Raw genomic sequence first — 25,507 nt, 5'->3', positions numbered from 1 at the left:
TAACTAAATCCTGTCATATAAATTTACTACTAAATATTGTAGAAACTTAATTTTCGGTAAAGTTGCTTTATAATTATTTGTATTGTAAAAAGCACTATACAAATAAACTTGAATTGAATTCAGCTGTAACAGCAGCTTAAAGTGCATCTTGCTTAGACTGTGCTGAAACACTAGCTTTTAGATGTGAGCATTAACACTCCACTTGTTTTTCTGATTTCAGAATCAGAATCAGAAACCTTTATTATCAAGTATGCTTGCGCATTAAACTAATTTGTTTTAGTGACATAATCTTCCAGTACACAGAGACAACAATACACAGACCAATAATGATAATAATAATAATAATAATAATAATAATACATATATGTAAATATAAATAGACAAATATTGAAAAAAAAACAAAATCAAACAAACAAACAAAAAAAATACATTGTATGAACAGTTGTGTTATAGATAATATTAAATACACTAGAGTGAAATGCAAGAATATACTAAGATGGTGGTAACAAATAATTATATCGGTTATTGCACATTTGTATTGCATAATTGGAGAACATTTAACTGTTCATGAGGTACATTGCCTGGGGGAAGAAACTGTTCTTGTTCCTGGCTGTCCTGGTATTTGCAGCTCTGAAGTGCCGGCCAGATGGCAAAAGTTCAAAAAGGGGATAACTTGGATGTGAGGGATCCAGAGTGATTTTCTGAGCCCTTTTTTACTCTCTGGATATCATCTTTATTTATATAGCGCTTTAAACAAACAAACAAATTTTTTTTTCAAAATTATGGTATTTAATTATGAATTATGTCAAACAACTGAACAACATTAATTAGGCAAACAGTGTATCAATAATGCAAAATGACAGTTGAAAGTTCATCATTGAATTCAGTGATGTCATCATCCAGCTCAGTTCAGTTTAAATAGTATCTGTGCAATCATTTGCAATCAAGTCAACAATATCGCTGTAAATGAAGTGTCCCGAACTAAGCAAGCCAGAGAGCAGTTTTTGTGCAATAACTAATATAAGCTTATATGCCATTCTTCTCACAGGACTGGTGGGAAATGTGCATTGATACACATTTATTATATATGTTATGTTTTTGTGTGTTAAGAGAAAGCACCTCAGCAGCATGTTCTTAACATGATAGAAAGACAGTCTTTTCTTCTTGCTTCAATAAATCGCAATTTTTCTGTACTAAACAAGTGAATTTTGCCAATATATTTTCAGAGATTATAGACAAGATTTTAGTACTGGGTATCGATTCAGATGTGCCAATTCGATTCACAAGTTCTCGATTTGATTTGAATCGATTCTTGATTTTTTTTTTTATTACATTCAGTGAATATAGTTTTAATACAAATGTTACTGATATTTCTAAAATAAGATCAGAAAACATCAGTTTACAAATGGTGAAGTTATAAAAAGAACTTAAGAGCCACAAGCCTGTATTTTAAACCTTTATTTTATTTTTTAAACAATAATATAGACCATATAAAATGTTCTTATTTTTTTCTGGTAAACAGATGAAGGCATAAAACAATTTAATGTATCCTAATAAAGTGAAAAAAACTTATTTTTTGGCAAGCAAAGTGCTGCATAACAGAGATTTACTGTTAAAATTAAAAAGAAAACAAATTTGATAATTCCTTTAAAAATTAAGATTTATTAATATATATTAGTAGTAGTTGCTTGTTACTTATAAATCCCTGAATTTAGCACCGCAGTATTCGAATGATATCTTGTTACATTATAGTCAAAGTCCTTTCAGGCAAGTCGTGCCACTCGGCCTGCCATCTTGGCAACGCCTCCGGGCAGCTATTTCAGAATAACAAGACCAGCTCCTATCTAAATGAATGGGCTGAGAATCAGAACTGCACTTTCACCGGTCACCGGGACATAAAAACAGCATGTATAGAAACAGCAGTGAAATATGATAAAAATCGCTGGAAAAATTTTATAAAATAAACTGCGGGCGGCAGATCCTTTTCCTATTTAGTGCACAAACTCTGGAATAACCTTTCTAACATTGTTCGGGAGGCAGAGTACACTCAGTTTAAAGTCAGTTTAAATCTAGATTAAAAACCAATCTCTTTAACTTGAATTACACATAAGACACTAAAACATTTCTAATATTCAAATCCATTAAATAATTTTTAGGCTGCATTAATTTGGTCAACCGGAACTGGGAACACTTCCAATAACATCCAATGTACTTGCTACATCATTAAAAGAAGGGCCCCAGAGTGCTAAATAGTAATATATTTTTGACAGTTTCTTCTTGTTAAAATAAACCTTTATTTTGATAGGTTGCTGTAAGGAACTTGCAGCAGCTGTCTATGTGATATGATGGTAGTTTTGTCAAATTAAACAATAAAATGCTAATGAAGTGACTCTCAGAGCAGCTGGGGATGAAATTTGCGTATTCATATCATCATAGTGAGATGACAGATACTGAAAGCACAGCGAGCATGTGAATTGACGTCATAAAAAAAAATAAAATAAAAATTTATTAAATTTTTTTTTACCTAGCCCTACAAGATATGACATCGTACAGGTTCTCCCAGATAGCATCACATTTGAATCTTTTTTTACCACAATAGAACCTGTAAATTTAATGCTGAACCTATTTGATGGGCTGAAAGAAAAAAAAAAAAGAACTTTTTTCTAAGAGCTCCATATCCTAAATCATATCCCAAACCTTTTTGGATATTTAGATATGTTTTGGTACTAATTTAGTTACATACAGACATATAAAGGTAGCTTTGAAAAATATAAATATAGATACATAATGAAGAGCATATAAGAGGGATGATTTATTATATAGTACCAGAATGAAATGATGAATAATGAAAATTAACATTGTTAAGATCAAAACTGTAAGATTTATTAAATTGTCTTTTAGGATCCTTGAGTACTACAATCCCTTAAGTAGAAAGGATAGAGAAGACAGTATTTTAGAAAATGAATCCATAGTAAACTGGTTTACAGTTTTACCTAATTCACTGTCTTAAATAAACTTTTTTATAAAACTTTTCAAAATAATATTATGGCACTTAATTATTGTATGGTAAATACAGATATTACCAAATAAAAATAAAATAAAATATAAACTTTAATTATGCACTGTTTGATCTTAGTAATTCATCTTAAAATTTACTCTCTAGTGCAGATTCCGGACCAACCCAAATCCACACATGAATGTCTTCAAACATACTATTATGTGTATAGTAACTAATTAAGTCTCAGATCAGTGCAAAAGAACAACACATCTATCTATCTATCTATCTATCTATCTATCTATCTATCTATCTATCTCTCTCTCTCTCTCTCTCTCTCTCTCTCTCTCTCTCTCTCTCTCTCTATATATATATATATATATATATATATATATATATATATATATATAATGGAGTCAGGAAATCTCAATGTCAGCCCACTAGGAAGGCAGGTCTCTGGTAATCAAACAGGCTGAAGTCTCCCTGGTAGCGAGCGTAGAGTCGACGAACATCTCGTTGGCTGATTCCAGTAAAATAGCGTTCCACTTTGGTGTGGTTGTAGCGGGTTATCCCTGGTGGGATATTTGGGTATGACACCAGGTCAGAAATACCAGCAGCTTTTAGAATATAAGGAGCATCATGCTCCAGAGTCTCATGGTGTCCCACAACATTGTAGGGGATATCACAAGGAGCACACAGTTCAGCATATGTCATCCAGTGAATAATGTGGTCACCAAACTGCCTATCCAAGTGCTGTCGGCCTGACTTGTCACCCAAGTACCGTACAAAGTCTTCAAACTGAAGACCCACTTTTCCACTATCATCATGGTGACTCTTGCGATATTTACGAATGATGGCTGGGGCAATGTCATGTTTGTACCAAGGTTCAAATCTTGGGTTCTTCACAAACTTGTCCTTGAAAGCAGATATGAGACGCTCAAATGGGTCTCTCACAATAAAGAACTTGAAATAGGAATTTAACCTGTGAACCAAACAAAAACACAAAGTCAGGATAAAAGTATAAACTATTATTTTAAACATTTCAAATTGATGTAATTTTCACAGACCTACTTCATACTTGTTTAGTAATAAGTAAATTAAAGATATTTGTAGCTGTTAACATACAAATGAATTTATGCATGACAGTACATTCTTTTTCCATCATGTGTGTTCAGGACACTCACCCACAAAGTGAGAAATGCATTGATAAACCTTTAGAAACAAGGTCCATCTTCCTAGTGTTGTTTTAAAGGCAGACACACTATCACATTTCTATGATTCAAATCCCTTAAGGAACTGGAAACAGGAGCACTTCCCATAATCCCCAATGCACTCGTGTTGTATTTTTCACAGCAATTAACTTAAGGCTAACAACTCTTTTCATTACTACATCCCACCTTTTTTGTGGAAGAAAGAAAAATTGGATTATAAGTTAAATGAAATGAAACACAGAACACCAGACAGGAGCACTTCCCATAACCCCCAATGCACTCGTGTTGTATTTTTCACAGCAATTAACTTAAGGCTAACAACTCTTTTCATTACTACATCCCACCTTTTTTGTGGAAGAAAGAAAAATTGGATTATATGAAATGAATCACAGAACACCAGAAAAACAACAACCATGAGTGTATTATGTATATATATATATATATATATATATATATATATATATATATATATATATATAAAATAACATGTCTGAAACACCTTTATTAGACTATAATAATTTTTTCCAACACCTTGTATCTCCATCCCCTATTAAGTTACAAAGTATGCCCCTTTACATACAGGTGCTTCTCAATAAATGATAATGTCGTGGAAAGGTTATTTATTTCAGTAACTCAACTCAATGAAACTCATGTATTAAATAAATTCAGTGCACACAGACTGAAGTGGTTTAAGTCTTTTGGTTCTTTTAACCCTTTAAAGCCTGACACATTAAAAAAATGGCAGAAAATTATATATTTTTGGAAATTAGATGTTTATTAATCCTTGAATCAAAATCCCCCCCAAAAATTTTTGCCAACTCATATTGTTTATGATATATTTTTTGTATCACATTTGATACATCAGGCTTTTAGGGAACGTTTTGCTTACAACAGTGTAGATTTTAGATACAAAAAAAATCTATTATGCCTTTAACAATTTGAAAATATAGAACATTTTAGGCAGTTTTTCTCTCTTTTTTTTTTTACATAGATCTTTTTTCCAGTCCTTTTATTTCACTTTGTGGTAGTCACGAAAGCAGTTTCTGTCTTTGTTCAGGCAAAGATGCACCTTACACTTCTTACAGTACACATGTGAGAAATGATTGTTGGTTCAATGCTTGCAACTTTCTCTATCTCTTTGGCAGTTGTGTTTACTGACTTGCCCTCTTTTTGTACGCTGTACATATTTGTTTGTTCTGCCGTTTCCTGTAGCATTTCATCAGTGACAAACTGTTTGAAATACATGTATGGAGTCCAGTTACACCTGTCTTCTGTCCCTTCCTCATCAGATGCAATGAAATCGACAGATGGAGGTTGAAATTGTTTTTATCTCCATCTGTATTCTTTCTTTTTTGCATTATCCTTCACCGACTGCCATTTGAATCTGTCCTGTGTTGTTGGGACCTCAACTTCTATGCTGCTCTGGACTACACTTTCGAATTGATAATCTTCTTCATCACTGCTGTCTGAACTTCCATCATCATGCATGGCCTGAGGAATCCATTCCTCATCATTCTCCTCCTCCTTCTCCTCCTCTTCCTCTAACTGCTCTAGGTCACTTGAATTGCCATCCATTATTATGTTGATTACATTTTGAAGATGCTTTTTTTTCTCTTTCTTCTTCCTCTAATCTTTTTGGCATCTAAAAATACACATAAAAATTGATGATTCCAGCATATTGATTATAATTTTAGAGGAATTGTTACTGTAAAAATAACCTAAATGTATTGTAAGATGACATTGTGGTAGGCATATTGTAGATTACATTAAAAAAATATTTGACACGACTATTCAGGGATAAAGAACCTTATACCTGCAGTTTCAAATTTAATATGTGCATTTTTAACACAATATATATTTTAATATGACATTTCAGTCATGAATTGCCATTAATTGAATCATCCCAATATTGTGTGTGTTTGCACTGTGGTAGTCATAAAGTAGATAACATTACTACAATTTGACATTACTGTTTAGACATAAAGCACCATTAATACCTGATGTATCAAATTTGATACACAATTTCCAACACGATTTACTTGTAATTTAATGATTAAATTATTAAGTAATTATGCATTATTTCAATTCAGAAAGTGTTAAATTAATTATATCAGGCGCAATCCAATATCATTTTTTACCTTAACAACTTGAAATTAGCCTTTATTTTCCTGCCGAAAGCGTCTGGCTTGATCCAATCGCAGCTGCCATTTTGAAAAGCTAAAAAATCACCCCTCTACTGCCTGCAGTAGAGTGAAATTCCACAAGATGGCAGAATACACGTATCAAAATAGATACAACAGGTTTTCAAAGAAAGTATTGCTCTCACTGATTCAATATATGTCTTAGAAACTCGTGTATCAAATATGATACGTGCGGTTTTAAAGGGTTAATTGTGTGCTTACATTTTACAATACCCACCAATTCACTATCTCAACAAATTAGAATACTTCATAAGACCAATAAAAAAATTCAATTTTAGTGAACTGTTGGCCTTCTGGAAAGTATGTTAATTTACTATACATGTACTCAATAAATCAGAATCTCAATCTCAACAAATTAAAATATGGTGACATGCCAAAATACCTGTAAAGGTTTCCTGAGCTTTCAAAATGGTCTCTCAGTTTGGTTCACTAGGCTTACACAATCATGGAGAAGACTGCTGATCTGACAGTTGTCCAAAAGACAATCATTGACAGCCTTCACAAGCAGGGTAAGCCACAAACACCCATTGCCAAAGAAGCTGGCTGTTCACAGAGTGCTGTATCCAAGCATGTTAACAGAAGGTTGAGTGGAAGGAAAAAGTGTGGATGAAAAAGATGCACAACCAACTGAGAGAACTGCAGTCTTATGAGGATTATCAGCAAAATCGACTCAAGAGTTTGAGTTGACTTCAAAAGGAATGGACTAAGGCTGGTGTCAAGGCATCAAGAGCCACCACACACAGACGTGTCATGGAATTGTTGCTACAGTTGTCGTATTCCTCTTGTTAAGCCACTCCTGAGCCATCTTACCTTGGCTAGTTTCCACATTCTGTGATGATTTGCTGTGCAATGTCAATTGCTGGTGTTGGTCCATTGTGTTCTTTAAAAACCAAAGTCACTGCACCTGTTTACCAAGAAATCTTGGAGCACTTCATGTTTCCTTCTGCTGACCAACTTTTTGAAGATGCTGATTTTATTTTCCAGCAGGATTTGGCAACTGCCCACACTGCCAAAAGCACCAAAAGTTGGTTAAATGACCATGGTGTTGGTGTTCTTGACTGGCCAGCAAATTCACCTGCTTGAGAGAATCTATGGTCTACTGTCAAGAGGAAAATGATAAACAAGAAATAAATCAATGCAGATGAGCTGAAGGTCACTGACAAAGAAACCTGGGCTTCCACACCACCTCAGCAGTGCCACAAACTGATCACCTTTTTTTGAGGGCAGTAATTAAAGCAAAATGAGTCCCTCTCTTTAACAGTGTAAAAAACTCAGTATGCATGAAATAGCATTTCACCCCCCCTTTAAGAGAACCAAAGACTTAAACTACTTCAGTCTGTGTGCACTGAATTTATTTAAGAACAAGTTTGAACATTTCCATGACATTCTAATTTATCGAGAAGCACCTGCAGTCCTTAGACCAAACTGGGGCCTGACACACTCAACAAAGGATGTGAGGTACAAAAAAGAGATAATGACATTTAAGGTGTCTGGGAAGGTGCTTCAAGAAGCTTGAAAGAGTCTTCTGCTAGAGAAGCTGTATCAGATGCAGTGACACAGGATGACTTTGCTTTGTGAATGTTGGATGATTTATTTCAAATTATTTTGCCATGCAAATACATGTGGAGTTGCTCTGTTAGCATGTAGAAACTCACAAAAGCTTTCCACTCTTTACCTTCAATTCTAGCAGTCTTTGAACACTTCACAAGAAGAACTACACAAGAGTCATAGAAGTAACATCAGGTGTGATTGCAATATCGGGCCATTTAGTGTTGTAATCAGTGTCATAGCAAAGCAACATCCTTGAAGAGCATTATTCAAGGGCCCAACTACATCAAAAGCCAGCTTTACCCAAGTGGATGTTGGAGTAGGCGCAGGATGGTGTGGAGCTACATGAGTATTAGTAGTTTTATCATGCTGGAGGCAGGTAGAACAGGATTTGATGCAATTTTCCACTTGATAGTCCATCAATACAAGTCAATCAGCCTCTGCTTTGTACGCACCATCCCTTGATGGGTGGCATGCGCCAACTGGATGAACTTGGATTGCAATGCTTCTGGAACGATCACTCAATGTGTGCCCAGGATTACGTACCCATCTTGTACAGACAGCTCATTCCAAAGATGCTGACAAACAGCAATAGGTGAGCTTTTCACACTATGAGGCCGCCACTTTGCAATGCAAGTCTTAACCTGATGAAGAATAGGACAGTCATCACACGTAGACTTAAGCTCTAGTGCCACCAGGCTCTTGCTCTCGGCTGTAATCAGTGGTTGGAAGCAGAAGTCTGGAAAAACAAACAGCTGTCACATTGTCTCACCCAGGCTTGTATTTCATGTTGTAATTAAAGCACAAGAAGAAGCGTGCAGACCATCGGGCAATGCTCATGTCTACGTGTCCAAGGAGCTTTGTGGAAAGCAGCTAGATCTAGATGTAAAAAGCAATCTATGGATGGACTTGTGTGGATAAGATCTCTGTCACCACAGCTGTTTTGCACCTTCACGTGAGCCAGTATTCACCACTTTAACTGAAGTTTCAGTGTGTTCTATAGCTTTAGCAAAAACTACTGCAGACTCCCCAGATCATAATCGCCTTTTGCAGAGTGATTTCTGTTTAAAACCGCAGACATTCCCGTACATGTGGAGTGAATGTTTCCTCTACAATCTTGGCCTATATTCTTAAAGATTCTAAGAATCCTTTCAGAGAGCTTCTTTAAGAAAACTTTCATCTCAGTTAGGAGGAAGGGCTAACCCCATTGCTATGTATGACTTTTATGTATGTCTTTTGACGTCCTGTTAATAGAAACTCACCAAAAGGGGAATCTGTGAAGTCTTGTCAAGTCAAAAAAAAAAAAAAAAAATTGTATAGCTCTTTATACAATACTGGTTGTGTCAAAGCAATTTTACCATGTTAAAAAGGAAAACAGTTTATCAACAATGCAAGAAGATAATAACAGTAATTTCTTCAGCTAATGTCAGTTCATTTTTGAATTCAGTGATGTCATTATCCTGTTCAGCTCTCTTCCAATAGTGTCTGTGCAACCAGTCAAGCAACCCCAACAAGCCAATGGTGACAGTAGGAAGGAACCAAAACTCCATCCGTGACCGGAATGGAGAAGAAACCTTGGTAGAAACAAGGCTCAGTTAGGGGGCCAGTTCTCTGGCCAGTTGACACCAGCACAGTGTGGTTTAATTCCAGTCTGCAAAACAGGTGCAAAAGACTTGTCTGGTTCCTGGTCTTTTGCCGATGGTTGTCAGAGTCAGGGTTAGAGTAGCTGTATTGTCATTCCAGCTCTATACAGTTAGTATACAGTAAAAACAAGAAAGTGTTTCTCCAGGACCAAGGTGCTACAGAGACAAAAAACACAGAACTCGGGACTGCAAAGAACTAAACTGGACATAATTAAATTAAATTAAACAGGCGAAGTAAAGGTTAAATAATAGCTATATATAAAACTATCAAATACAAGGTTAAATAAGAACTAGATAGTAAAGTTTGTTTTCAAACTTTAAGTTGGCTTGAAAAAGCCTGGCCAGAAAGTTAGAAAAATTTAGAAAGTTTGAAAAGCTTAAAAAGTTTAAAAAGATTTAAAAGTTTGAAAAGATTAGGAAGTTTAAAAAAGAAAGTGATTAACATATTACTAGCATTATAAGCAAGTGACTACCATGTCGTTAGCATGATTAACAAAGTTGCTAACATGTTTCTAGCATGTTGCTAGCATGATTTTAGCATTATTAGCATGTTGCTAGCATGATTTTAGCATGATTAGCATGTTGTTAGCATGTTTCTAGCATGTGACTAGCATGTTGCTAGCATGTTTCTAGTATGTGAATAGCTTGTTGCTACCATGATTTTAGTAGGATTAGCATAATGCTAGCATGTTTCTAGCATGATTAGCATGCGACTAGCATGTTGCTAGCATGTTTCTAACATGATTAGCATGTGGCTAGTATGTTTCTAGCATTATTAGCATGTGGCTAGCATATCACTAGCATTTTGCCAGCATGATTAGCATGTTACTAGCATGTTTCTAGCATGATTAGCATGTGGCTAGCATGTTGCTACCATTTTTGTAGCATGATTAGCATGTTGTTAACATGTCGGTAGTATTTTGTTAACATGATTAGCATGTTGTTAGCATGTCGCTAGCATTTTACTAGCATGATTAACATGTTGCTAGCATTTTTCTAGCATTATTAGCATTTTGCTAGCATTTTTCTAGCATGATTAGCATGTGACTAGCATGTTTGTAGCATGATTACCATGTTGCTAGCATGTCGCTAGCATTATTAGCATTTTGCTAACATGTTTCTAGTATGATTAGCATTGTATCTAGCATGTTGCTAGCATTTTTGTAGCATGATTAGCATGTTGTTAGCATGATTAGCATGTTGCTAGCATGTTTCTAGCATGATTAACATGTTGCTAACATGTTTGTAGCAAGATTAGCATGTTGCAAGCATGTCGCTAGCATGTTTGTAGCATTATTAGCATTTTGCTAACATGTTTCTAGTATGATTAGCATTTTGCTAGAATGTCGCTAGCATTTTGCTAACATGATTAGCATGTTGCTAGCATGTTTGTAGCATGATTAGCATGTTGCTAGCATGTCGCTAGCATGTTTGTAGCATGATTAACATGTTGCAAGAATGTCGCTAGCATGTTTGTAGCATTATTAGCATTTTGCTAACATGTTTCTAGTATGATTAGCATTTTGCTAGCATGTTGCTAGCATTTTTGTAGCATGATTAGTATGTTGTTATCATGTCGCTAACATTTTGCTAACATGATTAGCATGTTGCTAGTATGTTTCTAGCATGATTAGCATATTGCTAGCATGTTTCTAGCATGATTAGCATGTGGCTAGCATGTCTCTAGCATGTTGTTAGCTTGTTTCTAGCATGATTAGCATGTTGCTAGCATTTTTGTAGCATGATTAGCATGTTGCTAGCATGTCGCTAGCATGTTTGTAGCATGATTAGCATTTTGCTAACATGGTAAGCATGTTGCTAGCATGTTTCTAGCATGATTAGCATGTGGCTAGCAAGTCTCTAGCATGATTTCCATGTTGCTAGTGTAAGGGAAACAGGTCAATTTAGCTCAAAGGGAATCATTTAAGATTTTAAAGGGAATTTGAACAGAATCACTGTTTCACGGCTGGTCACGGAGACGCCCTGCGATTCAGTGAACTAGCCGTTTAACATCAAATCTGCGCTGGATACTAATATCCAAACTATAGTGAAACACTATCAATTAGCACAGTAACAAGATCGGCAGTTTAAGACATTAACTTGTAAGCACAAAACACAAGATACTTCTCTTTTCAATATGAATAAGGCTTTATTAGATAAATCTAAGACATATAACCTAATCTAACACATAAACGCACGCACACACACATTCACACAAGTTGCAGGAAGGTTGAAAGTTAGGGAAAGATGAGTTTAAGAGAATGGAAATATGGAATCCCAAGTTTACAGCAATACGTTAAATTGAAGAATATGTTTGTTGACTGTGTTATCAGTAGATGTGTTTACCTCTGGGTGTAGGTAATGTTGTGTGTTACTGGTGTAGTGCATGTGTGGTCAGATCTGTTCAAGTCTGTGTTGTCTCCCCCTTTTCCTAGCATGTCACTGAAGACTGGCTCTCTGCATCCTTGGCTTGGATGAGGGCGTGTCCATGGTCTAATGAGGGTCAGTCCAGCAAGGCAGGAAGTTCTTTGGCAGACAGTCGGAGGCAGTTTGGCATGGCTGTGTGAAGCTGAGTTGCAAAACTTGTCTTCTATGTTGCATTTTTCTTGTGATGCCTTCTGGCTGTAGCAGACTTTCTGACCTTCTGTGCTCTGGTGGTTGCTGTTGCACAGACAGGGAATGTGGTACTTGGAGTTAATTTGACAGTTTGTTAGTGACTGAGGTGATGTCCTTTAGTACCTCAGATTTTTCATCAACAGTTGGCCGTGAAAGACTTGTTCGTTCTGGGTTGTTGTTGAACAGGTGCTTGTCATCTCTGATGTGGTGCACCAGGTGATCACCGGCCTTCCGTTCTGTCGCTGGTCACAGCGAGCATGACTCAAATTTGTGGTCACCTGCATGTAAATTGTCTTGAAGGAACTCTCTTAGTTGTTCCATGACTTGTTCCGTGTCTTCAAATGGTAAGCGGTCATGTTCTTGTGCATACTCAGCACTGTGCATGTCTTAGCTGAGTGCTGAGGTGGGTTTTGTTGTCGCTTACCCACACGAGTTGCTCTTGGATGAGTCAGCTGATTACCTTTGGATATCTGGTTAGGTTTCCAGATGTTCTTATCCTTTTGGTTTCTTGAGAAGCGTGGCTGGTCCCATGGATTTTTCCAGCAGTTGGGCTGAAAGCGGTCGTGGATATGGGCGTCACGTTCTCTGTGCTCTTGATGGAAGACTCTGGTGTTGTGATGCCACTGGGTGTCGTCCAGTGCAAGGCTTGAGTCTTTGTTGACAGAATTCAAGAGTGTGGATGTTTTGTTACCTTTCTTTGAGGCCAACTTCTGCTTGTTATAGGCCTTCTGTGTTAGGTCACGCAACTGTTGGATGGTCATGGAGTTCGGACAGGCCATGACACCTAGATGGTGACTGACTCCAGGGTGCAGATTTCTTAGGAAAAGGCTTTTGAAGTTCACATCCTCTTCAAGGTCAGGGCTGTTGTGTGCACCAAAGTAGGCTTGTCGGAGTCGGTTGTAATAAGCTTGTGGAGTCTCTTGACGACCTTGTTTGGTTTCCAAGGCAGTTAACAGTCCATGTTCAGACTCTGGGTCTGTAAACTCTTTAATCAGGACCTCACGAAGTCGCTGGTAGTTTGACTTGGTTTGACTGGGCTGTCGATCTAGAAAGTTTCGTACCTCGGGACTGGACGTGGCTCTAAGGAGGTATAACCAGTCTCTCTCAGTCACATAAGGTCTCACTTCCAGGTGAAATTCAATATCTCGCAGGTAAGCTTGGATGTCGGGGCTCTCTGTGGAGTTCGGGTTGAACCTGCTGATGTTTTTAGACAGCTTGTTGAGGTCTTTGATTGTCATCCCATGGGCAGCTCCAAGGCCTTGGACGGGAGGTTTTCTGTCGTTGGCAGGAAAGGGTTGTGTGGCGAAGGCAGGTGAGGTTTTGGGTTGTGGCCCTTCGCTCCTTTCGTCATATGCCAGTTCTTGGACGTGGGACTCTGCTCTGCTCAGCAGTGATGAGGCTAAGAGATGTTTCTCTTTTCTTGGCTCTAGTTTGTGCTTGTAAGCATTTTGGAGTTCTTTTCTGACCATGTAGAGCGCATCGTTGGTATCATCTAGTTGTTGGGTCAGATTGTCCATTTCAGTTCTGTACCTTTCAAGGTGGTCTTTCAAAGCACTGATTTCAGAATTCTTGCTTCTGATGTCTATCTTGGCTTTCTCCAGTAGCTGTTCGGCATACTGGAGTCTGTTTACCAGGTCTTTCTGAGCAGCCGTTGCATGTTGCTGGTCGAGCTGAGCTGCTGCCAGGGCTGCTAGGAGCTTCATAACTTGTTCTGTTGTATCCTGCTCCCTCTCGCTGGGTGCTTTGAGTTGATTTTGAACTTTCACTTCCAGCTTGTCTATGCGACGTTGAGCACGTGTCAGCTCCTCTTGAAGGTGGGTGATGTGCTTGTCGCTCAGTTTCAGCTGGGTTGTGAAGGCATAGCTTAGTGAGCTCGTGATCTTGACTAGCTCCTCGTGGTTGTTGTTCTGGCTTGAATCTTGTGTCAGGAATCTTCTCAGGATTAGGATTATTATTAAAAATAATAACAGTTCAAATGTCTTTGGAGTGAGGCTGTCTGTTATGCCTCTCAGCCAAATGTTCACATCTTCCCCATGGGAAATGGGGTCTGCAGTCTGCGGCATGTTGGCACGCTGGGGAGAAGAGAGACTGACACAGATCTGTGTGGAGTAAAAGCCTATGTGTGGTGGGACAACTAAGTGTTGTATCAGTGATTGTGAACCACTAGTGAAATGTGGTGATGACTGTGTTGGTCTCAGGGTGTCTAAGTAGACTAGAGATGCAAAGACTTTGTCACTCTAATGAGGAAGAGGAAAAGAGAGACAGAGGTGAAAAACAAATTCAAATGACAAGCAAAATTTCTGTTTTTCAAATGAGGAAAATTATTTTTTCCAATTAAAGGTTATCAAAAACGGATGAGATGCTAAAACTTGGATTGCGTTTTCAACTGTAGGGAGGTTAGGAAGAACAAATGAGAGGATGATTACAATCAAATTCATAAGGATGATTCGTCGTCTTTGGCACGATTGTGTATTTACTTAGAATTGATTGATGGTTCTTACATGTCCTACAAATGTAAAAAGAGAAGAGGAAAGTAAAGGAGAGAGAGGATGGAGATGGTAAGTCTCAGTAGCGGTTATCTCAACTACAAGGAGAGCGTTGTGTTAGTTGCTGCACAACTAATCAAACAAAATAAACTTTAAGTGAAAGAGAGTTGTCTTTCTAATTTATTTGAACTCGTAGTGAGGGATAACAATGTCTCCTTTTAGGGGCTCAGGTTTGTCGTTCCCAGGCTAGGATACACAAAAGAAATGGTAAGAAATAGGAAAATTAAAAAAATTAATAAATGGGCAAAATATGCAAAAATGAAATTAAAAAGAGGAAATCAATACGTAAAACAATAGTGGTTAAGTGTATAACCAAAACAGGAAGAGGGGTAAAACGCATTCAAATAAATAAAGGTCTGAATAGCATATATTCAGATGGGTAATAAATAAATTAGGAAGAATAAATTTACTTAACTTCCAAAGTTCAAGGCTTATTCATTCCTAAAATAATTAGACCCAAAAGAGAATACTAGAAATAAAAGATCATATGAAATGATCTGAGAGGGAAATTTTAAATGATTCAAAATAAATTTAATGTTTCAATTAAATTTCAATTTGACAATTAATAATTGTGAGTCAGTATTTCCCTTTCTAGTAAAATGAAAATAAGTGGTCTAGTGAGAAAAGAGAGCGATAAAAAGAAAGGGACTAACAAGTGTTAGTTAAGATGTTTAAAATGGTTAAATCACTTCAGCGTTGCCCAAACACACATTATTCTACCACTGGATGGTAATGCTAACGGCTAACCTTTGAGTCTAGTGGCTTTAGTATGGACTTCAATGTAAATGCAATGGTTTCGTTAGCTTAGCGACACCGCGGAGTTTGTTCAGAGTTGCTCCGGAAGTACGTTAAGGCTTCCGGGTCACGGTCGTCACTATGGCAACCAAAACACATTCTAGTGGATTAGCACATGAATCGTTGCATTGTTGCAAATACAGTTAAGCATGTTACATGAAATGTCGGCTCATTTCAACACTGTACAAATAACAACACCGCCTTTCAGTTGGTTTTGCGATGTGGCACTTAAACTCTCAGTTTGTATAGAGTTAAATTTATCTTAATTCAAATAGCAGCTTCCTGCTGTAGTTATTATATCAATCTCAGCAATTTGAATCTCCGTGCCAGTTTTTCTGGACACAAACATAAAAGTTTTTGTTCGCTGTTGGTACACAGTAAAAATTTACTTGATCAATTCCCACTCCCATTCAAATTACTCTCGGACACACGCAGTGAATACGGGGGCTTTGATAAATAGATTGAGGAACACGCTCAAAACTATTCTTTATTCACCGATTTATATCCCTTTTGAAACACTAACAGTTTAGCTCCATTCAGCAAACAGTGACTGAGATAGCGTTTGAGACACTGGAACACGCAGTGAAATCAAATCAGCTATAAAACAAGGCATTACACAAATGAGGAACACGCTCAATTTCTACCTTATTGTACGATCTCAGATGTTTACTTTTAAGTTCACTTACTGCTGTTAACATTGAAGAGACGGACTTGAGTTAAAGTCTCCTCTAGCTCCTTTCATTCAAGCGGGAGGGCGCGCGCTGCTTACGTCACGCGTCACACAAACACACACACATACTCCGGTCTCGCAAGCTTGTCATCTTTCATTCCTTTAGCAAAATCAAAGATTAAATAACTTGGTTTATGCTCACAATTTAGATTAAACTGCCCGCATCCTCCACCATTCATGTAAGGGAAACAGGTCAATTTAGCTCAAAGGGAATCATTTAAGATTTTAAAGGGAATTTGAACAGAATCACTGTTTCACGGCTGGTCACGGAGATGCCCTGCGATTCAGTGAACTAGCCGTTTAACATCAAATCTGCGCTGGATACTAATATCCAAACTATAGTGAAACACTATCAATTAGCACAGTAACAAGATCGGCAGTTTAAGACATTAACTTGTAAGCACAAAACACAAGATACTTCTCTTTTCAATATGAATAAGGCTTTATTAGATAAATCTAAGACATATAACCTAATCTAACACATAAACGCACGCACACACACATTCACACAAGTTGCAGGAAGGTTGAAAGTTAGGGAAAGATGAGTTTAAGAGAATGGAAATATGGAATCCCAAGTTTACAGCAATACGTTAAATTGCATAAACATGAACAACCATCAATCACGTAATTAGCACTCGCATTGAGTTCCTCAATGGGGTTAAAATTATATTAGATGATCCAGCACAACAAATATCTGGGAATACGTTGCCTTCGTTTGCTGTGAAAGGGACTCCCGTTGAAAGGGGTATCCCGGTGTCGCTGATTGGCTGGAAGTTCAGTAGTGGCTGAAGTGACGTCTTGGGGAGCCCGTGCTTGGGCGTTGGCTGAAGCTGGAGTTGTGTGGCTGGTTGGAGTTCAAACGCGCAGACGAGGTCGACGTTACAAAACTTAACTCAGAACACGAAACTCTCAAACAGAAAAGAAAAGAAATAAAGTTTGACGAGACTAGGTTGTGTTCCTTCTCATTGTGGCATAGTAGCAGCAGGCAGGCACGCTGGAACCGCGCTCAAAGAACAATGATGACTAACCGCATGGCTAGATGCTACAAGCTAAAGCTAGGTAGCAAAGCTACAAGCTAAGAGCAGGCATGACTGATAGCACAAGCAAGGCTAGAACTAAAAGCCGACATGGCTAATAGCAGCAGCTAGGGACTAAAAGCAAGGCATGACTGATAGCACAAGCAATGCTAGAACTAAAAGCAAAATTTCATGGGGTCCAAAGTATTTAAACTTCCTTGTGGGCCACCCCTCAAATGTTGCCTTGACCAATCAGATATGGTCTTGGCTCAGGGGATCATAAATCATTTGTTTATCTTACCAAGCATGTGGTTCCTGCCTCGCAGGATCTAATTTTGGACATGATTCCTATAACAAAATTATGATATATTTTACAAATAAATGATTGTCAGGACAATATCAAGCAAGAAAATTTGATTATATCAATACTAGACATAACTATGTATTGTGACGAGTCAGCTGCCTCCTCCCTGATTATCACCGGCACCCCGTCCTAAATCGCCGCCCTTCACCAGGCTCCCGACTGGAGTGGGTGTGTGAGAGGAGGGGCGCTGGACGAGTCAGGGCTGGCGGCGTGTGATGGGGCACACCTGAAGGAAGTGGAGCCTCATTACCGCCGCTGTTTAAAAGCCCAACGCGCCTCTCCTCAGGAGACCGGTCTCTTCCCCGTGCATGCACACTGGTGTCCTCGTGGGTCCAGGAAGGGTGCGTTGAGGGACTCCCGCGCCACCAAGGCGTGAGCTGCCGGACCCGCGATCCGGAGGAGAACCGCACCCGTTTACACGGCCGACGGGCCAGGATGCCGGGCCGTCCATCCCCTACCAGCGCCGCGGCCAACGAGAGAGACGCGGCCGCTAGGAGAAGCCGCCGCCCCTCGCGCCCCGGACCTAGGAGGGGAGCGCATGCGGCCGCCGGACTCCGCCCCTTGCCTGGACCCTTCCTCGATGAACACTGCCCGACCTACACAAACCCCGCAGCACGACGAGGACACCAGATTCCCTGTTATTTTGGACACTTTCCCCCTTTGGCCACTTTTATTCCCTGTGTTATTTTATGATTTCTGTTAATAAAAGCCTCTCCGAGGCCTGACGCCACGCCCACTGTGTCTGTCTTGTGCTCCTCCCGTGACAGTATCCTATAGTTATCAAAAGACATACACAATAAGCGATTATACATGATAGTCAAATGTGTGGGTTACACATAAATGAATATGGAGTTAAGCAATGGAACGATTCATTTAGAAGTCTTTTTGAGTTCATTCTGGTCCATATATAATGTATAAAAAGCAGTTTATTTGCCATTCTCTGGCAAAGGGACTTTTCTGTGAAGACAAAGGTTTAAAGCCCTTCCCCCTTAGGAATTTCAGTCTGGTTCTGCTGGATGGGGGAAGTCAATGCAAGTATTTAACTTGATCTCCTGGGTTTACATGTGATGTCCAGCATTGCATTTCATTCACGAACAATAAATTTGACAATCTCTTCTTCGAATTAAAATTGTCAATAATTGTTCTATTGGTGTTAATGTTGAAAGCTGTTGTGTGAACAAGTTAGTTGGTTGGTTATCTTGCTTGGTTCTTGTGGCACTAGAACTGATTTATGACTTCCTGAGGAGTTCGGCTCTCGTTTCAATGCACACAGCTCTGATAGACTCTTTGATTTGTCTGGTTCGACTCATTTCTGCTACACTAGCATTTTGTTAACATGATTAGCAAGTGACTAGCATGTCGTTATCATGTTTGTAGCATGATTAGCATGTTGCTAGTATGTCTCTAGCATGTTTTAGGATGATAAGTATACAACTAGCATGTTGCTAGCATGATTAAAATGCGACTAGCATGTGGCTAGCATGACTAGCAAGTGACTAGCATGTCATTAGCATGATTAGCAAGTGACTAACATGTTTCTATGCTAATCCAGGTAAAACCAGTAGATTCAGTTAGAAACCAGCTAAGACCAGCGTGACAGTGGCCAAAACTACTTTAAAACCATGTTAAAAGCATGTTTCTGACATGATTATCAAGTTACTAACATGTTGTTAACATGTTTCTATGATAATCTAGCTAAAACCAGTTGATTCAGTAAAGAAAACCAGCTAAAACCAGCTAAGACCAGCTAAAGCCAGCTTGACAGTGGCCAAAACCACTTTAAACCATGTTAGAAGTATGTTTCTAGACTGATTAGCAAGTTACTAGCATAATGTTTTCATTTTTCTATACTAAACCACCTAAAACCAGCTAAGGCCAGCGTGACAGTGGCCGAAACCACTTTAAAACCATGTTACAGGCATGTTTCTAGTCTGATTAGTGAGTAACTAGCATGTTGTTAGCATGTTTCTATGCGAATCTGGCCAAAACCAGCTAAAAACATTGGATTCAGTAAAAACCAGCTAAAACCCAGCTAAGACCAGCGTGAGATTGGTCAAAACCACTTAAAAACCAGTTTGGGAGACTAGCCAAAACAACTGATCAGCTTAGGCTGGTTTTAGCTGTATACTCAGTAGAGAGTTTTTAAGGTTTGCTATGGTAGTAGACAGCTTAAATATATTATAAGCCTTATTTTTCAAAAGTTTGTACCCCCTCAATGAAAGTCTATGGGATTTAAGGTGGTTTTGGTAGTCTGGTTTACGAAAACCATAAGCCGGATCAGTTAGAAGAGATATAGCAACCCGAGTCAGACCAGTCTGAAGGTCTGACCCGAGTTTGGTGGTTCTAGTTCTAGGAGGAGATAGTGTTTAAAATTTGGATCAGAAGAATAATAATAATAACTAGAATTAAAAGTTAGTGAACTAACTTTGATGTTGGCTTGGCCATCTTGGCCATGGAGCAAAAGAGCCACAGTACTTGTGTGCCCAACATTCTTGAGTTGCCCCGCTGCAAAAAAAAAAAAAAAAAAAATACAATAATGTCATAAAAAAATACACCTGCAACAGTCTTTTTCCATGGTCCCTTGCTGTTTTCTTTTTTAATAAAAAGCCTGGGCTATGATAACAGCTACGACAGGGTTGTCTAGCTGGATGTGAAATAAGTCATGCCTATTTTTCTCGTGTATGTATTTCACAGTCCTGTCACTGTTGCTTTGTGGGCAACGACACACAAGATAACTGAAACAATGCGGTTTAAATCAAGGTGATCATAAGAGGTCCAAGCACAGTGAGTACTATTATATGCACAACATGAAAATAGATAATTATCATAGTGTCCCTTCTTCACTTTTTCAGTAATGTGTGATAACTTGATAAAAATATTGGCAATACTATTAAAATATGTTCAAATTTAATGATATCTAGGAGATGATGTTCAAGTCTTTGAACAGATGAGGTGTGCTATATCTTTTCTAACTAATTGGACTTCATAAAATCATAAAAATCCCATAGACTTTAATTGTCAGGATGTTCAGATGAGCCAAGCTCCAAATCCCATTAGACTCAATCAAACTTTGCTTCTATGAACTATTTCTAATCAATTTAAACTCATTCAAACTCATGTAATATTTCAAATTTATTTATGTGCAGAAATAAAACATTTATAAATATTCATTATATTTTTTTAATAAACTTTAATAAGGCCCAATATAGTAATAATGCAAAAACTATAATCTCCTAAATACCATTCAGTTTGACTCTATTTTCACGTTGTGCATATCATAGTACTCACAGAAGGACTCATAATTTACTTGAAAATAGGATATTTATGTATTCACTTGTATGAACTGATTTGTCTCTGAATATAGCTTGAAGTATTTAGTATTTATCCTGTGGCGCCATCGTGTGGACAACATACTGAAAGCAATCAATCCAGCATCAATACCTATTTTCGATTTATTTCTCAACAGTTTATGTTCACGTGGCTGTTTTCGTTTAAATTCGCCAAGCTATTATGAATTTTGAAATAAAGCCTTAAGCCTTGTGTTAACTGTGCTGTCTTACGCCATCACCATGCCAGCTGACCTGCGACAAATACACCTGGCCAACTCTCTGGATAGCGCCTTCCTACAGCACGTCAACCCCAAACAGAGAGAAGTGAACGTGCTCCTGAACCAACCTATCAGCGAGTCAAGCCAAGTCTACAGACCTAAAGACATTGTCAGTGTCAGGATGTGGAAAAGCAACACCCACACCAAAACACACATTCCAAATGCGGTGGCCTACCACGACAGCGACACACAGCTGTACCTGGCCCCAAACATGCACATGTGTGCTTGGTCCAAAGACATTCATTATCTCTGCCTTAGCAAACCCCTCCTCAGACACAAGGAATCTGCGAGCTGCAACCCTGGGTCAGCGATACGCGCTGCCCTGCCGAAGCCAAGCCTCGTACACAAGTCACAGAAACGCAAGCAGAGATTGCGGGTAACAGATGGCTCGTCAACACTCCTGTGCGCTCAGCTACGCTGACCTACGACCAGCATGACACTGCCACCCGTGCCAACCTGCTTGACCAAGTACTGAAAGGTACCACCCAAAACATTGATATTACTCCTGTCGACACAGCCCTCCAAGCACAGCCTCGAGAGCCCGTTCTGAACCCGTCATCTGCGGTCCGAGCCTGGACTGCTGCCGACACTGCACAGTGCATCTCCACCGTCACTGGTCCCGCCCTGACTCTTGGCGTGACCTTCATCCTATACAGGATACTCAACGAGATGCAAACCTCTACAGCCAAACTCACGACAACTGTGGCTGGAGGTCTCCGATGGAATCCCCGGAAAAGGGACGCCAAGTCAAAGACAACACCGAACCTCATCAAGCTGAATCCTCAGCTTCAGGAACCACCTGCCATCATGACCCACCTGCTACATGACCATCACGATTCACCTGTCATCTGCCCATCCTGATGATTGCCGTCCAATGATGTCCACACAGGGACTTCATCTGACGTAAAGGGGGAAGGTGTAACGGATATGCAGATCATCGATTCATAGGTTAAATTCAGGCATAAAAAAATGAAACCCATTTTGCACTAATTGCCTGGCCTGGCACCAGCCTGGCTGGACTTAAATAAATTTACGATACCCGTGCAAGCCTCAAAGGAGAAATGAAAACCCCCAACCAAATTCCTGAAGACGAAGGAAACCTTTCTTAGAAGTTCCTTACTTTCATAATTTTATTAATAATATGTATTTTAAATATGTTTATGGATTGCATAAAATGGTTAATCCTTGTTATGTGAGAGTATAAGTTGCTAGCTTATACTTTAGGAAATGTCTCTCCTCACTTTAACTCTCTCAAAGAGAGCCATGTTTCTTCAACCCCCACCCCTGCAGGTCGTAAAACTTTATGACCACCCTGGACAACAGGACAGGAGAGAAGCCAAATCACTGGTTTTCTTTCCTTATGCATTCTAAACTTACCTTTTTGTTTTTATGTTTTCTAAATGTATTACGTATTTCTTTTTGGTACATTAGATGTTTCCCATATAAATTGGGACTATCTGCAATTTATTAGCGTGTGTTATGTTGTGTTATCTTTAAATGTGTGTAATTCTGCATTTAAAGATACCTTCGTGTTTCTATCTGTTATATATATGTACTGTTTGGTGTTCTTCGAATCGTCATGTTGTGACCGACCCATTTATCTAGAGCAAAGTAATGAAAAATGTATTTTAATCTGGAATTACAAACTTGCTAGAACTCCCCGATGAACTCGGAGAAGCCCTAAATCATCAGGGGGTTGTCTCCACAGAGACAAAGGAACTTTTCCCTCCGCTGCAGATCGCGGACATTCATTGGATCCGCCCTCTCTTCCTCTCCTCTTCTCGTTCTTGGTCCTCGGACACGCTGTGCTCCTGTGCGCGGCCTCCAGGACCACGCACGCTGTTTTCAAAAGGAACAGCGCGCAAAGCTCACACACTCGACGCCGATCTCACCCCACGCACACTGGGCCATGCAAGTATCAGTTTTCTATGGAGATTTAAATGCTGCTTTAAATTGTTGCTATGATCTGATCGTTGTTGGCTTCCAAAAGTTACTGACTATGATTTCCATACCTGAGCTCCTTATGTGATCTCATTCTATTTTCTCTCTCTCTCTCTCGCTCTCTCTCTCTTTTATTTGGATTCCGTTATGTCTTGTATAAAGCTTACTGTTTGTATTGTCGTACGCATATTTACTCTGTGTGATTTGTAGTTTGATGTATTACTAGTTGATTTATTAAAAACCCATATACTGACGATTGGCTTGGACTCCACCCCACTTACATTACGAGTCACTGAGATGTCTGATCTTTAGCTACAAGCTTTAAATTTAGAAACTAAATTTATCATAAGGATAGGATAATGTTTTCATGGCCAGAGAATATTTTTCCTTGAATTATAATAAGTGATAACTTTATTGGAAATTGATAGGTCAGTCTGGTTTGCTGGACAAACCACTGTTTGATTTGCAATAATTTACAGTAAGGCATATCACAACAATTGATATGGAGAATGGAATATTGACATATTAATGAGTAAATTACAACGCCCTGTGATTATTTATTGGTATAAGCAATTGAGCTATTTTTCATAATCAATCAAATTTAATGTAACTGTCACCTGAGATATAAATTTATCATATTCCTGATTAATTATTCAAATTCCCTATATATCATTTGAGTTAATTATTCTGTAAAACTCGTTGTTACAACTGATTGAGATTGAGGAAGTTGTCCTCAGCAAGCTGTCCTCAGCAAAATGTTCTGCACATAGTTTTACATGTGGTTTATAATTTTTTGGGAACCGAATTAAACATAAATTGTAACCATTAATATCCAAGTACAGCGTCCCTGGGAAGGCCAAACAAAGATGATTGGACTCCTCTACTCTGTTTGAGCACAAAAAGAGTAGATTTTGTGAATTCATGTGGGCAGAGGTTAGTCAAAAAACTGTTTTAGTGACATCATTACTGCAGGAACTAGAGGGATGTAGTCCAAACGGGTCGTTTTTTTGTAGGCGAATTCTGTTAAATAAAATAACTCGCTTGGCATTGAACTTTGAGCTTTAGAATTTTACACAACAACATTACACACTAACTAAAGTTTAAAACATGGGATCACGAAGAACGGGACCTTTAAGTTGAAAATGTAAAATTGATTTCTCTCCATTTATGCCTTTTAGCATTAGAATACCTTTTTTGTGGCTGTACAAATGGTTGTCCACCAGAAAGCAGATTTCGATTGTGCCATATGGGAGAATTGGTAGGCCATATAGTTTTAGAAGGGAAAATGTAATCAATCTTTTTAAAAGTTTGGAAAGTATAGGAAAGTATAGGTACATAATGTAATTAGCATTTAGCATTTCCTATATATAAGACCAAAAAAAAAAATATTCCAATCGAATTGGTAAAATAATCTCTTGATCTATTATTTTCCATGAGGACTGTGAACAAGGATCAAACCATTTCTTAAACGAATAAAAGACCAGTGATACAATTTAAAGTTCTTTCATTTTAAGTCTTTGAAGTGTAGACCACTTAACGCGGGGACGTTTTCCATTCCAAATATATTTTATAAGTAAAGAATCAATTTTTTTCTAATGATTTGTAGGTGGAGGGAGAGGAATCATGGAACTAATAAAATTAATGCGAGGCAGAATATTCATTTTTATTACTGACATTCGGGCTAAAGGTGATGAGGGCAGATACATCCATCTTTGGATATCAGACTCAATTTTCCCATAGATTGACATATAGTTTATTTTTGAGATTAGGGGTAAAGTAGGTCTGAGTTTGATCCTTAAATATTTAACTTGTGATGTTGATAAGATATTGTTTAGAATTAGAAAATTAGACCATCTGAATTAAGAGGCATCAAAATAGTTTTTGAATGATTAATTTTAAATCCCGATCCAAAAGGGGGGAAAGTGGACAACCCTGCCTTGTACCTCTATGAATATTAAACCTGTCTGAGATGAGTCCACCGGTATAAGTCACACTTTTTTCATAGTTTGGCTGGTCCTGTGACTTATAGTCAGGTGCGACTTATTTATCAAAATTAATTTGACATGAACCAAGAGAAAACATTACCGTCTACAACCACGAGAGGGCGCTCTATGATGCTCATTGCTCCTGTAGCCTACACTGAGCAGCATATAGTGCCCTCTCGCGGCTGTAGACGGTAATGTTTTCTCTTGGTTTTTGGTTCTAAATAAATGCAACTTATAGTCCAGTGCGACTTATATATGTTTTTTTCCTCGCCATGACATATTTTTGGACTGATGCGACTTATACTTAGG

The 25,507-nt window shown here is 38.4% G+C and overlaps 1 protein-coding gene across 2 annotated transcripts in view; it reads right to left on the bottom strand.

Annotated features, from left to right (window-relative positions):
• Window positions 1-2,861: 2,861 nt before the first annotated feature.
• Window positions 2,862-25,507, bottom strand: part of chst10 (carbohydrate sulfotransferase 10) — an 82,599-nt gene continuing 59,953 nt past the window's right edge. For both annotated transcript variants that reach the window (XM_026264338.1, XM_026264337.1), the window contains exon 6: window positions 2,862-3,977. In XM_026264338.1, coding sequence (XP_026120123.1) covers window positions 3,428-3,977 — 550 coding nt within the window. In that variant the 3' untranslated portion in view covers window positions 2,862-3,427. The remainder of the gene's footprint in view (window positions 3,978-25,507) is intronic.

This window comes from Carassius auratus, unplaced genomic scaffold (assembly GCF_003368295.1).
Source record: "Carassius auratus strain Wakin unplaced genomic scaffold, ASM336829v1 scaf_tig00216899, whole genome shotgun sequence".
NCBI classification, from domain to species: Eukaryota; Metazoa; Chordata; class Actinopteri; order Cypriniformes; family Cyprinidae; genus Carassius; species Carassius auratus.
This window is presented reverse-complemented; position numbering and strand designations above follow the sequence as displayed.